At 50.2% G+C, this 15,196-nt stretch overlaps 1 protein-coding gene across 2 annotated transcripts in view; it reads right to left on the bottom strand.

Annotated features, from left to right (window-relative positions):
• The window catches only part of ELMO2 (engulfment and cell motility 2), a 38,305-nt gene extending 26,811 nt beyond the window's left edge, over positions 1-11,494 (bottom strand). The window contains exons 1-3 of one of the 2 annotated variants that reach the window (XM_024746755.1): positions 11,419-11,494; positions 4,188-4,277; positions 248-371 (exon numbers count right to left, since the gene is read on the bottom strand). In XM_024746755.1, coding sequence (XP_024602523.1) covers positions 248-325 — 78 coding nt within the window. In that variant the 5' untranslated portion in view covers positions 326-371; positions 4,188-4,277; positions 11,419-11,494. The remainder of the gene's footprint in view (positions 1-247; positions 372-4,187; positions 4,278-11,418) is intronic. The other variant, XM_024746754.1, reaches the window with a different exon arrangement.
• Positions 11,495-15,196: the final 3,702 nt, after the last annotated feature.

Below are 15,196 nucleotides of genomic sequence, written 5' to 3'. Positions count from 1 at the left end.
ATGAGAGGGTCGGTCAGGCAGGGTCATCCTGAGGCCTGAGCATAGGCTTCTTCTCTGAAAGCTTTTCTTGAAGAGGAAGCCTCTCCCAGGCCATGGTGACCAGCCTTCCACAGGGTGGGACAGGGCTTGGCTTTCCTTTTGCTGGTCTTACTCCTAATGCCAGTGGTCCCCGCCCCTAAAGACATCCCCACCACGCACTCCCTGGGTCCTTCCCCTTGCATCACCGCTGCTCCCTTCCAGAGCTTACCTGGTCAATTTCGAGGAGCTGAGCGTTAGCACCTGGCCACTCGATGGCCACTTTGACGATGTCTGATGGTGGTGGCATCGTTCCCAATGGGCCCTGCTTCTCCAAGACACACAGACACAGCTGCCTGGGGAAAAGAATCAGAAAAAAGGAAAAAGTCAGAGTTTACCTTCATTTTTCACTCTTGTTATACATTTTGGAAAATCAGAAGACAGAGAATGTCCAAAGAAACATGTAGAACTTCTTGGTTTGAATTCTTCTAGATCATACCACAACCTTTCCTTGGACATTTTGTCTCTTTGGATTAAATCAGCAAGTAGAAAAGGGACAAACCTATCTACCAACTGCAGATAAGCCAGCTGCAAGATCTGCCAATGTGACACTTCAGGTGAAGGGCCAGGAGGACCCCGGAGTAGAGAATATTTACTGCAAAGTCCTGTCCTGGGATCTTGAGAGGGAGAAGCTTATGCCCTGAGACTGATAAGGACAGACACAGCCTTTCCTCGGCTGAGCAGTTAGCTGAAGCAGCCAGCCTGCTCTGCTCTGCAGTCATCCGGGAAGATTCCAGAGTCAGCAGGGCCTGGCCACATGCTCTGTTGCTTCCTCCCTACTTATTGCTGCCACTCCTCCCCCCGCAAAGGGACACAATGCGGAGCCTCCACCGTGTGGGATGACACAGACTTCAGAAAATGGAGAAGAGAAGCGGGACAGGAAATGCTATTTTAGTCCCAATTGCCAAAGGCAAGAGCTGCTGAGAGCAAAAGTATAGGGAGGTGAGGACCCTCATACAAAGGCCCAACTATCGGAGGACAAGGCTTCAGAAGTACTTCTGACCCACTGCTCTCCAAAATAAAGGAAAATAAATCATTTTGAACAAGTCTGGAAGATGGGCCCACATGACTGGTATCCTAGGCAACTCTGTGAGCTTAGTGGTGTTCCAGGCAGTAGCTAAAGCATTCTCTCCAAGGTCTGATGAGGGGAAGTCACCCCGCTGATGGATTATTTCAATGTGTGTTTACACTCCATGCCTGCAGCTTCAGGAGCGGCCTCTCTCTTCACGAAAGAGGCCTTTCTCCTGCACCCCCAGGTTTAGCCACTTGCCCACAATCCACGCCTCACTAATGGAGACCACCCGCCTCTCCTGGAACATGCGGCATAGCTGTGCTGAGCTGAGCTGGTGTTTGTGGAGGCCATCAATTTTTCAGCCCAAACCAGCTGTTATTTCTCACAGCCTTGTAAGTACTAACCTCTTTGGTGACAGGGGTACAAGTCCCTTCCCCTACAAACCCACAAGTCTCAGAAAGAGGGAAGCTTTCCCGGCCATTTCCTGACCAGGATGGGGTGCTTCAGAAGTCGACTGTCAAAAATACCAGCACTTCCAGAACATGGCAGCACAGAAGAGATGGTTTTCAATGTGCCATCACTTATTCTGTTGAGTCCTCCAAGCAGCCTCATGAAGTAGGCAGTACAGGATTACCTCCATTTGAAGACAACAAAACTGAAACTCAGTGTGGTCAAGGTGCCCAATTCACCCAGCTTACAAGCAGTGAAGGTGACAGAACATGGAGTTGACTTTGGCCAGTGCTACCCACCCCCACCTCCGGCTGAGCTAGCCTGAATTTCTGCTCACTGCAACTAAATCAAGCCTAAAGGTGAAGTGCGCCGGTCTCACGGCCCTGAGAGCTTCCACAGCTTCTGCAGCTCCAGGTAGAATTTCTCACATGTAATTTTTATGTGCCTAGACACACAACAAACCTCTGAAAAGAAACGGGCCCATCAGAAGAAGTCCTGGTTGAGATGCTCTGCTCCAGTGACACAGCAAAGCAGGGGTGGTACCGTGAATCTCAGGATGCCTAGGGCAGGAGTCCCTATCCTTATCTAAATCTGCCATAATTAGGAGGTACGACTGTACAGTTGTGAGATCGTTTTTTTTGACTGAGATACAATCTACAAATAATAAAATGCAGAGTTTATGTGTATATATGTATGTATATATATAAATATATATACAAAATAGAAATACACATACCATCCTGTAACCACCACCCAAAACAAGACACTGAACATTTTCACACCCCCAGAATTCCCTCCTACCTCCTTCCAGTCAACCCCGCACCTGCCAGCCCTCCCAGAGGCAACTTGTTTCTGATTTCCAACACCATGGATTTGTTCTGCCTGCTTTTGTACTTCATATATGTGGAAATGCACAATATACAATATGGCCTTTAAGACCATTTGTTATTTAGTTTAGTTTCTTCTTCTTCTTAAAATAAGTAGGCAGTGTAGGTGCAAGAGGAAGAGCGCTGGGCTGGGAAGATTTTCCCTGCTGAAGCATCTGGATTCAGAGCCAGAGGACTCGGGACCTAGTCACAGCTCCAACACTGAGTGTCTGGGTGATGTACACATGTCCCTCTCCAAAAGAAGTTACACCCTTATTTCAGTGGTGCTGCTAAGAAACACATCATGTTTTTTGGAACTCCTTTCTGTTTGTTTTTGTTTGTTTGTTTCTGGTTTTTTTCTGTGCGTGGCATGTGGGATCTTAGTTCCCTGACCAGGGATTGAACCCGCGTCCCCTGCATTGGAAGAGCAGAGTCTTAACCACAGGACTGTCAGGGAAGTCCCTAGAACTCCTTTCTGGATACTGTCTTTGGAGATAAACAAAGCTAAAGTTCATTATTTTACAGTTCCACTTTACTGGGACACCACATGGCATTTCCTAGGTTGATTATCTCTCTTTTTAAAAATATTTATTTATTTTCCTTATTTTTTTTTGGCTGTATCAGGTCTTAGTTGCAGCACACAGATCTTTTCGTTAGGGTGCGCAGTCTGCTCGGGTTTCTCTCCAGTTGTGGCACACGGGCTCCAGGGCGTGTGGGCTCTGTAGTTTGCGGCAGGCGGGCTCTCTCGGTGAGGCACATGAGCTCAGTAGTTGTGGCGCGCAGGCTTAGTTGCCCCACAGCATGTGGGATCTTAGTTCCCCAACCAGGGGTGGAACCCACGTCCCCTGCATTGGAAGGCAGATTCTTTACCACTGGATCACCAGGGAAGTCCCTATCTCTTTCTTTATTAAAGTCAGCCCTGAGTGATTCTTGTATGTTCCAAAAATTCATATCCATTTTAAAGCACGGGGATTTGCAACCACCAGGACTATTCCAGAGATACTATAAGCCCCGATTCTCCGTGACTTTGCCCTTTCCCAATATGCCCAGGCAGCCCATGTGTCCTGGCACTCTCGCCACCCATGCCACAGCCAACAGGACCGAGGTGAACACTCAACCTTAGCTGGACTAATCCAATTCTCTCTCTTGAGCTTAAAGACACAGACTAAAGGAGATGGATGACAATGGGCCCTGGAGCAGAAAGGTCACAGTCAGCCTCAGAGCAGGTACCGCGGCAGGCCAAAGATACCAAGAAGCAAAAACCAAGAGCCTTGCAGAGGAAGCTATTCAGCAAGAAGAATCCAGAAATGTGTGGGTGAGTGGAGGCCAGAAACCAGAAACCACAAAGTCCCAGAAAGAGGTGGAAAAAGCCTGTGTCTGAAGACTTTCCAGACTCTATGGCTACACCTCCTACAGTTGGGGTACCTGAAGTTCCCCTGTTTCCTGCCAATAAAACTCCTTTCAATTAAACTAGCCTGCATTTCTACTCATTGCAACTAAAAAGCCTAAACCTAAGGGTGACCCCCCAGGTTTGAAGGAGCTCTAAATGGAGGGCTGAAGAGACAGCAGCCTAACAGGCACAAGATGACAGCACTGAGCAGGCCCTTGGTTAACACTGGCTGAAATAATGAAGAGCAAAACCCACTTAGATAAGTCTGGTTTGTTTAAAACAGTTCAGTTTTGTGGTGACTTTATGGCAAGTCATCCTGTATGTAACAGTAATGTGCAGACAGCCTCTTTACATTTGATCACACGTCTGTAGCATTATTACCGCTGATGCTCACCCGAACCCTGGAAGTCATCCCATTGTAGATGAGGCAACTGAAGTTCACATGGGATGAGAAACGTATCTTCCACATGTCTCCTTCCCACCTCTTCCCCACAAAAAAAGAAAGAAAGAAATCACATCAGTACTGGGTCTCAGGACTGGGTGTTGGCTCTCTTCCCTCTACTTCCTTTGCTAAGGATGATGACATTAGCTAACATTTACCCAGTGCTGGGACACCGTTCTAAGGGCTTTACACATATTAATTCATTTAATCCACACAGCAGCCCTGTGTGATGTATCATCCTGGTTTTATAGACAAGAAATAGAGGGACTTCCCTGGTGGCACAGTGGTTAAGAATCTGCCTGCCAATGCAGGGTACGTGGGTTCGATCCCTGGCCCAGGAAGATCCCACATGCCGCGGAGCAACTAAGCCCGTGCACCACAACTACTGAGCCTGCGCCCTAGAGCCCGCATGCCGCAACTACTAAGCCCGCGTGCCACAACTACTGAAGCCCACGTGCCTAGAGCCTGTGCTCCGCAACAAGAGAAGCCACTGCAATAAGCCCGCGCACTGCAACGAAGAGTAGCCCCCGCTCGTCGCAACTAGAGAAAGCCTGCGCACAGCAACAAAGACCCAACAAAGCCATAAATAAATAAAATTTTAAAAAGAAATAGAGGCACAGAAAAATTAAGTACTGTGCTCAGTGTCACACAGCTAGTAAGCGGCACGGCCAGAATCTGACCCCAGCCAGTCTGGCTGTTTGAAAGCCACGTGAAAGCAGGTGGCACGGTTCCCACAGCAGGCGCTCAGTGGAGGATCTGGGTTCCCTGGACCTTTAGATGAAGCACACCGGGCTCAGAGACCAACGACAAGAGCTCACCATTGTGACAGATAACGGAGCCCACTGTCTAAAGAAGGTGACCCCCACTCCCCTGTGTGGTGCTCAGCCCTTCAGTCTAGCCAGACCTTCCTGGACTACTTGCTGTTTCTATACGGCAGCCCATGTTCCTCCTCCTCCTCTGTATCTTTGCATTTTTTTCCTTCCTTCGACTGTCAGGAGAGCTCATATGCAAGCTTCAGAGCCCCACTCAGATGTCACTTCCTCTCTGTACCAGTCTTAGTTCCTCATGCCACCCCCATTTCTCTAGCAAAGTGAAACAGGACGGGCCCGTGTTCTTGTGGCATTCTGTCCACAGCTCTGTGACGGCTCCTGTCTCACCCCATTATAGTTTTATATTCCCACAGCTCTCTCCTCCCCCGGGGCAAGGCCAACCCTGCAGCTTCATCGGCTGGCACAGCGCCTGACACACGGTTACGGTTCCATGAGCATCTGCTCATATCCAACAGCTCTGACTTCCTCAGCTCCTACAAACCAGGGCCGGCTTCACATGGCAGTGGACGGGCAGGAAGCACTCTGGTTGTGTGTTCCCTCCTCGACCCACCACCTTCCAACTCCACAGCATTTTCACTGTTTTCACATCTAACATTAGGACGTGTCTCACTGGAAAATCAGATTTAGCACCCCGACTCTAGTTAAAAGATGGGGGAAAACATCCCTCCGCTTTTCTCCCTATGGAAACGTTGGGAGATAGGAGACTAGAAGAATACTATTCTCCAGGTAACAGTCCCCAGATAAAGGATCTCCTTGTGGGGAGCCCTTTCAGCTCTCGTTTGCTCACTCTTTTCATTTTCACTTTAGAAAGGAAGTGGGAATTAGGTCGAAGCAATTCAGTAACATTGCAAAATTCTCAGGGTTATAAATAGCCTCTTGCTCTACCATTCAGCGTCACTATAGAGTTCAAGAGCAAACAGCCAAGATGAGGGAGCGGTGGTTCCACATCCAGGCCCAGGAGGCGAAGAAGTAATCAACCCCTTCTGATTAAAGGACTCTGCATCCCACCCTCCCACCCCCTTTCAAGTATTACAGATATAAAGATGATTGGGAAAGCTCTAAATGTCACCAAACAGGAGAGAGGCACACACTGATCTGGGGAAGATAATTCTATACTCTAAGGCAGGAAAATGAAAGCCCAGGTTTTCAAAGGCAAAGTCGGGGAAACAAGAGAAAAACAGGACCTTCCGTGTCTCCAATGAGTGTTCTTTAAGTGGCTTCTGGAAGGTGTGCTTATAAAATCAGCACAGTTACAAAAGGCCCCACAAAGCTCCATCAATCAATCACCCCTGCAAGGACGGCTCCAGGGAGATGGATTCTGAGAGCCCAGCGGAAAGGAAGTGAAAGACAATCCCTCCCCATTAGTAAGGAATTCAGATAGAGGAAGGCCAGAAGGCTCCAGCTCCGCACTCTCCCCCCCTCATTCCTTTAAGGATAAGGATTGACGGGTGCTTTTGTTCAGCTCTTTTGCTTCTGATTCGGTGGGGGAGGCATGGGTGAGTTTGGTTTATGTTTCCTGCAAGAGAAAGCACTGCTCCAGGAAGGCAACCAGAGGTCAAACCCTCTTTCTAATCGAGAGCACAATCTCAACAGAGGCTTCTCCCTCTGAAATCTTCTGCAGTGAGAAGTGACTTAACTTCCCTTAGTTCGGACCCCTGAATGAGGGTGAGACTCTAAGGTACAGGGAGGGAAACTGGGTTCGAAGAGTCAGGTCCTGACATTTACTGCTAGAAACACCGAGATGGACCATCATACCAATGGCAGCTGAGATTTCTCCCTTCCGTTGAAATGTGTTGGACACAAGACTCACCCAAACACGTAGTTAAAAGCCACTAACTTAGAGCCACAAGGGCAGTGAGGAAGGGCGTGGGAACAGGGTAACTGTCTGGGCTTCTTCTCACGTAACACCTACCCTAAGAAGCACTCAGCTCTCCTCTTCGGTTTAGAAACCTTCTGCAAGGTCCCTATCCTTGCAGAACTGAGCTTAGACTCCGCAGGAGAGCACCAGCTCCTTCCAGGCCCACCACGGCCTTCAGACCGCCCTCGCAGATACTCCGAATGTCACAGCAGACCACCTTGTTCCCCCAAACATCAGGCTCTTCTAAGTCTTACTGGGGCCTCTGCCATTACTCCCTCCACCTGGTCCAGCTGCCAAACTTCTACTCGAGCTTCAGGGCCCAGCTCAGTCACTCTTCTGTGTGGCCTTCCTGGTCCTCTCCCCTCAGACAAAATGAACTGCGCCCTCATCCGCCCTCCCGTCTTTTACACACACTGTCACAATCCCACTGATTCATAACTGTCTATGTGCAGCGTTTCCTCGTGCTATTCAGAGTGTGATCTGCACTCCAGCACCACCGATGTTGCCTGGGAGCCTGTAACACAGAATCACCCACTCCAGCCCAGACCCCCTGAATCAGAACCTGCCTTCAAACAAGATGCCCAGGTGCAGACTCTACACCAGTGGGCCTCAGCTCTGGCTGTGCCTCATCCGTGCCCAACCCAGGTCACTGCAAACCACCCCCCAGCCCCCACCCCCAGGTGAATCTAACGGGAAGCCAGGGCTGGGAGCCACAGCTCAGGGGCTGCTAGCTGAGGGCAGGGACTCATCAAGTCCGCATCTACTCCCCTGCCCACCGTGCCTGGCACACAGCTGTGCCCACAGAATTCCACACCAAAAATACCCTCCAGGATGCCCCTAGACCTGACCGCCTCTAAAAGAGAACAGAAACTCTAATGACAGAGGACGAGCCATTGCCTAGAACTCCACAAGGCCCTACAGTCATCGAGATGGACGTAGAAGGGGTCTGTGTTTCCAGTCCACTTGCCTCAGTTTCTGGAACTGAAACAGAAACTGAAGTGGAAAACACAGATGAACCAGAAGTACTGTCTGCCTTCACGGGACCGCGGCTGCCGCGGGAAGGCAGAGCCTGTGTGGGCACGGGGTGCGCGGGGCTGAGAAGCCCTGGGTTATGACTGAAACCCCGGGCTGGGGGCCCGACTCCTTCAATACTGACCCCAACCACACAGCATTGTTCTCACTGCAAAACCAGGCCAAGCCTCTCATTTTACAAATAAGGGAACTGAGGTCCAGAGAAGCTGGCAAGGCCACACCAGCAGTCAGGAACCAAAGAAGGCCTCGGCACTTCCTTCTGGGTTAGTCCTGCCCCTGCAGCACAGGAGACCTGACTGCCCAGCTCTGCCATGAGCACAAGCCTCTTCGGACTTCAGGTCCTGATATGCATGAGGAGGTCTCGTCCAACCTTGACCTTCTAGCGAGGCAGAGTAACTTAACGAGGTAAGGAGCTTGTGTTCTGGAGTGGAACAGACCTAGGTTTGGATCCCAGTTCTAAGAATTTCCTTATCTGTTAAATGGGGATTCGCATCAACCCTACTCCATAAAGTTGCTGTGAACATTGGGTGCGATAATATACGTAAATCATTTAAGCATAATACCTGACACAGAGTAAGCAGAATTCCAACAGTGTGAACTTGAAGAAGTTGCGAAAGCACTGTAGCCATGTTTCCCTGGCATAAAAAAGCCCTGCCTGCCAGGCTTTAGTATACTGATGACAGACTGAGAGAACATATGTGAAGGCAATCGGGGAGGAAAATCAATATAAAATTCTTCTTCTTATTATTTTTCTCCTAGCAGAAGAACCTTGGAGAGCTTCATAGTCAGTTCCAGAGCGTGGCCTATACAATGCCTGGCACATAACAGGTGCTCAACAAATCTTTTCTAGTGACTCAATTAAAACCAGTATGTCTAATGGGTTTACAAACTCTGGCTGCTTAAGCAGTCAGACGGGTAAGTAAATACGCCAAGCAGCATCTATGTGGGAACTGTAGCCAACTACGAAGTACCCCCCTACCCCTGCAGAGGAATCCAAATCCGCACTTGGAAACACATTACCCAGCGTGGCCTAGACAGCCACTGCAGCCTCTGCACACCACTGTCTCCGGTTCTTCATTACACCGCCCGGTGTCCTGCACCTCATCTAATCATTCTGTGGTCTGGTCTGGTCTTTCCAAGTACCCAGTAGGCGTCCTGAAGATGAGGGCTGTGATCTATACTCCCCAGCCACCCTAAATGGCCTAGAACAGTGCTGGCCTCACGGGAGTGGGGACCTCAACTCAGTGAGCAACTGTTGAATTGAACAGCCAGACTGTTGACTCAGGCCCTGTACAAGATGCTGTGGCCTGGGTACATTTTTCTACCCAGGTGCTGGGACCAGGCTGAGTTGGTGCTGAATGTGCTGAGCTCCGGTGACTGGATCAAGAAGCACTGGCCTTGCAGGATTTTTCTTCCACTGCATCAAACCCACTTGTTCCTGAGCCACCTAGGCAGGTGGTACTGATGCACCCAGACACACTGTCTCTTCATGGATGAAACCGAATATGCAGACACCCACAGGTGCCATTGTTTTCTAGAAGTTTAGCCCCCACTTCCTGCACCCCCAGACTCCCCTGACACCTCCTCGAGGCAGCATAGGGTACAGAAGGACCAAACTCCACATGAACAGATGGAGGTCCTGGTCCTCACCTTGCCTCCTCCCCTCACAAAGTTTAGGATGGTTGCTGGCAGGCAACATAACTTCTAGGAGCTTCATTACGTTTACTAGTAAAATGCAGACAACAATAATTTATCTCAAAAGGTTAAAGGCAATTAAATGCCACAGGTATGTAAAGCTTCTAGCACTGCTCGCCCCTTCGTGTGGCTATTGAGCACCTGTAATGTGTTTACCATGGGCTGAGATGGGCTCTAAGTGTAGAACGCAGGCCAGATTTCAAGGGCTTAGTACACACACAGAAATGTGAAATATTAATAATGCTTTTAACACTGAGTATATGTCAAAAGAATATCATTCTGGAATCTATTAGGTTAAGTAAAATATATTACAAAACGTAATGTCGCTTGTTTCTTTTTGCTTTCTTAATGTGGTTACTAAAAATTTTGTAACAACAGATATTGCATTATCTTTCCATCGGACAGCATTATTCTAGCACAGAGCCTGGCACAGTTTTTGTGTAGGACATCAGAGACGACTCACACTTTGTTCCTCCTACCAGAGCCAAGTCCTCCATTCATTTAGTACATATTTACAGTGCCTGGCTCTGGGCAAGATGCTGGAGATACAAGGAGCAAAAGCAGACACTATCTTTTTCCTTGTGGACCTTAGTATCTGGTGGGAACAGACAGACATGAATATTTTCATAAATAAATGTAAAACCGCAGCTCTTCAAGTGTTGTGAACGAGAAGTACAGAGGGTGATGAAAGTGGGGAATTCACTGGGTGGGGGAATCCAGGACCAGGGACTCCTCCTGGGGAAGTGATACTTGAGTGGAGATTTCAAAGATAAAGGGGAGTTGACAGGAATAAGCCAGGCGGGGAAGACAAGCCCAGGGAGCAGGAAGGCTGAGGGTGAAGACCCTGAGTTGGGCCAGGGCTTGGTATGTAGAAGGAACACGAAAAGACCAGTGTGACAAGAGAATTGGGCAAGAGGGGTTAGTAGACTGAGACTAGGGAGGAGAGGTCGGTGGGATTCCATCTCCAGGGCTTGGGTGAGGATCTGGGGCTGGCCCTGCGGGAGGTGGAAGCCAGCCAGTTACAAGCAACCGAGCGTCCGGATCTGATCTGTATTTTGAAAAGATCCCTCTGACCACGGTGCGAAGCCCGCTGGGGAGCGGCGCAAGAGCCTGTGTGCAGATCGGTTATGGACACTGCATCAATCCAGGTAAGAGGCGAGAGATGCCTGAACTGAGGAGGAAGCGGCGGAGATGCAAGTAGACGGTCTGGGGGGGTCACTGAGCCGGCCGGATCGACGGGGCGGGGTGATGAGCAGTGTCTGTGTGTGTAGGAGGGGGTGGCGATGTCAAGGGAGACTCCGAGGCTTCGGATGGGTGCCACCCAGCCCCAAACACTCTTTGGGCTCCTATCGAGCCCTCTCCCATCTGGTCCCTCTCCCGTACCCTCCCTCCCCGCACCGTCTCGTCTCGCCCCCGGGTTTCATCCTCCCACCCTCCTCCTCCCCTACCCCGCGACCCCTACCCGGCCCAGCCCCCGCTCCTCTAGGCCTGGTCCGCCCTCTTCCCCACCCGTTGTCGACCCTTCTGGGTCGGAGACCCAGTGACCCTCTGGCCTGGCGGACCCACTTGGGCCGCAACCCCTCAGGGGCTTGTCGAACCTGCGCGGTGCATCCCAGGCCGGCCCTCTCCAGGCCCCCAGGCCCCTGGGCAGAAGCAGGCCGCAGCCCTCCGCCTACTTCCCGGCCCGGCCTCTCCGCCCCGCGTCCCTCGGGCCAGGGCCCTCCCCGCGGCCTGGCGCGCCCCGACCCCCGGCGCGTCCCACACTCACCAGAGAGCCGACCTAGGCCCAGCTCCCGCGCCCAGGTCTCTCAGCCGCCGCTCCACTAGCCTCCGCCGGCCCCGCCTTCTCGGGGCCCCGCCCCACGCAGGCCGACCCGGGCTCCTATTGCTCCATTTCACCGTCACGCTGAACTCTCCTTCTTCAATTGGGTTGGTTGCCTGTCACTCAAAAGAGGGCGGGACCAGCTGCCGGGGCTGGGAGCGAGGAGCCGCCGGTCCCCGCCCTGCTAGCGGAGGCCTCTTAAAGACACAGGCTGTCTCCCCCGCCGCGGGCTATGGGTTTTGGAAGAATGGGATTTCTCAGCAAACGCAAGAGGCTGCATTTCTTTCTCCCCATCCCCCCATCCCTCCCCGAAACTTTTCTTTTGGCACAGCCCGTGTTCCTTGTGATAAATCAGAGGTTTTGAGGGCTCAGATGTCCTCTGGTGGCACTCAGCCCCGTGCCCAGCACGCATGTAACGCACTCAACAGTGGGATAACTGTGGTTTGGAGAACTGAGTGGGAGGTGACAGTCGTGTCAGAGGCTTTGAGCAGCCGCGGCTGCTCACCACCGAGCCGGAGCTATTTATACCGGCACCCAGGGCTGACGGTGGGCGCGGAGCAGAGGCAGAGGGGTACAGCTCAGCTGTACTGTTGGTAGGGACCCGTGGGAGGTGGTATTCGTCACTGCACCTGCAGATCGGAACAAGGCTGGGCACTGCGCCAGCGCCTCACTCGTGCCACGTCCCTTTACACTCACAGCCACTCTGATGTAGGTGTTATGTGGGTCCCCTGATCGTACAACTAGTGATGGGTAGAGCAAGAGGCCAGCCTGTGCTTGTTTGATTCTAAAGTCTATGCTCTAACCATTTTGTCTCACAGATCCTTACAACCACCCCGAGGGGTGGGTATTTTGTTGTCCGTTTTATAGATGCTCAAGGGAGAGACTCAATAATGAAACTGATACTCAGCAAAGACACTAAATAACGACTGCCATTTATATAGCACTTCACAGTCTGCAAAGCATCTGAAAAGCAGTTTTACATATATTGTTTCATTTGATCTTCAAAACATCTTGGAACTGAAGATGGTATTTATTAGTCCTCTTTTACTGGTGAATACAACGATGCTCACGGAGGTTGAGGCTTAGTAATAGCTAACATCACTACAGCCCTTGCAGAAGTCACCAGCAAACTTTCCATAAATATCCAGATAGTGAATGCTTTTCGCTATACAGTCTCTGTCAAAACTGTTCAGCTGTGCTGTTGTAGTGTGAAAGCAGCCACAGACAATGTAAACCCATGAGGGTGACTGTGTTCCAATGCAGCTTTATTTACAAAATAAATAGGCGTTGGCCTGTGGCTGTAAGTTGCCCACCCCCAGTCTACAGTGCTTTGGTTACCAAAGCCTTTTACAGACCATTGCTTTGTGGAACCCTCACAGCAACATTGTTATTATTCATACTCTTCTTTTTAATTATTAATGAATTATTACTGTTTTTTAAAAATAAATAAATTTATTTATTTATTTATTGGCTGCGATGGGTCTCGGTTGCTGCGTGCAGTCTTTCTCTAGTTGCGGCGAGCAGGGGCTACTCTTCGTTGTGGTGCATGGGCTTCTCATTGTGGTGGCTTCTCTTGTTGTGGAGCATGGGCTTCAGTAGTTGTGGCGCTCAGGCTTAGCTGCTCCATGGAATGTGGGATCTTTCTGGACCAGCGCTCGAACCCGTGTCCCCTGCATTGGCAGGCGGATTCTCCACTGTGCCACCAGGGAAGCCCGAATTATTATTGTTGATGATGTTATCATCCTCATCATTTTACAAAGAAAAATCAAAGGCTTCGCAAGGTTAAGGAGTATACCTGAGGTCAACTTAGGAACTAGAACTCAGGTCCAGCTTTCCTCATTCCCAATTTCATCTTCTGACTACAAAACTGGGTTGTGAGAAGGCATGAGAGTTCCACCTTCGTCTAGCAGATCTTTTTCCTGCCCCATTGCAAGATGACAGGCCAAGTTCATTTTACCTTTCCCAGGCTCCAGGGGTAACTCCTGTAATTCCCCTCTTCGGGAACATTCTCCCACTTCTTCCTGCCTTCCCCATTTACTGCAGCCCATAAACACCTCTCCCTCCCTGAACCCCCAAGGGCTTATACCCAGCAACCTTTTATAGTTTTATCACTTTTTAAAAACTTTTTATTTTACATTGGAGTATAGTTCATTAACAATGTTGTGTTAGTTTCAGGTTCCACCTCCCCTGGTAACCATAAGTTCGTTCTCTAGTCTGTGAGTATGTTTCCCCAGCAGCCTTTTATTACTAAGAATAGAATCTGCTGGAAAATAGGCTCCACGTGGGCAATGACTTCCGTGGAGTCTGCTAGCTGTCCGCCAAAACCCCTTCTCCCAGCCTTGTGACGATGATAATGTGCTAGGGGATGATAGGATCACCAAATAGAAAGTGTCAGTGTCCCTGAATGGAGCAGAATGCTACCTGCTGACCTGGAACAATTCTAGATCGCTTCATACTCTCATGTGAAAGAGAAGTAATCCTTGTTCTTTAAGCCACTGATTTTTTGGGAGGAGAGGGGGTTGAGTGAAAGCTTCCTTAAATTTTGTGCCCTGGGTATCTCACTTGCTTCACGGTAGTCCTGGCCCTGCTCAGTACACATTTATCCAAGGAATAAATCATTCACTTTAGCTTTACAATACTTTGTCTCTTTCCCCCCCTGATTTGCCAGTGCAGGTTCTTTAATTGCAAGTTTCAGGAACCAACTCTGGCTAATTTTAGCAGATAAGGAGTATATTGGCAGGCTAGTAGCTAATTCACAGAGGTGACAGGAAGCTGGAGGACTAGGCTTAGAAAAGGCTGGAGATGCTTTGGGCATTTAGATAGGCAAAATGCATTAGTTCCATCCTTTTCTCCCCTTTCTTTTCTCTTTAGGTCTTCTGCCCATTTTTGGATTGGGTTGTTTCTCCCCTTTCTTGAGCAGACCTTTTTTTTTTTTTGCAGTACGCGGGCCTCTCACTGCTGTGGCCTCTTCCGTTGCGGAGCACAGGCTCCGGACACGCAGGCTCAGCAGCCATGATTCACGGGTCCAGCCGCTCTGCGGCACGTGGGATCCTCCCAGACCGGGGCACGAACCCGTGTCCCCTGCATCGGCAGGCGGACTCTCAACCACTGCGCCACCAGGGAAGCCCATCAGATCAGACCTTTCTTTGAACAGGGTCAAGGTCCCTGGAGCAAGAGTCCAGTGGCTGAGCTAAGATAACATGCCCTCCCCTTAGCTAAGGAAGGCAGGCGCCCAGACTGACAGCTCCACCAAGACTACTACACAAGACAAGAATTCCAGATCCCTCCACCTCCACTCCCAGCTGCTACCCCTGGGCAACTGAGGCCAGATGTCCTGTTTTCAGGCTGAGATCAGCTAAGAGATGTACCTGAAGCTGAATGTTATCATTATACGAACCCAGCACAGTGTATGGCAGCTGGTATGGCAAAATAGTTACGATCCCTCGGCCTTGTTAGTATACAGAGCCCTTTGTAACTGTTGGACTGCTCTTCGCAGGCCCCTAAGACCAAAGAAAGAGTCCGGAGACAGAGACAGAGACAGAGACATCAGTGGCTTATTGGGCAGGGGTCTCTTACACAAAGGGTTCCAGAATGACCCCCCACTGTGTGTGGTAGATGGTGGGCAAGACAAGGCAGCAGTCTCCCTTTGCAGCCTGGGGGAGAAGGAGGGTACTGTTTATACGGGGTATTGGCACATCAGTTACCAGGGAATAATTAAGCCCTA

The sequence above is a fragment of the Neophocaena asiaeorientalis genome, unplaced genomic scaffold (genome assembly GCF_003031525.2).
Source record: "Neophocaena asiaeorientalis asiaeorientalis breed wild unplaced genomic scaffold, Neophocaena_asiaeorientalis_V1.1 scaffold132, whole genome shotgun sequence".
NCBI lineage: Eukaryota > Metazoa > Chordata > Mammalia > Artiodactyla > Phocoenidae > Neophocaena > Neophocaena asiaeorientalis.
The sequence above is the reverse complement of the archived record's forward strand: the minus strand, read 5'-3'. Positions and strand labels throughout refer to the sequence as shown.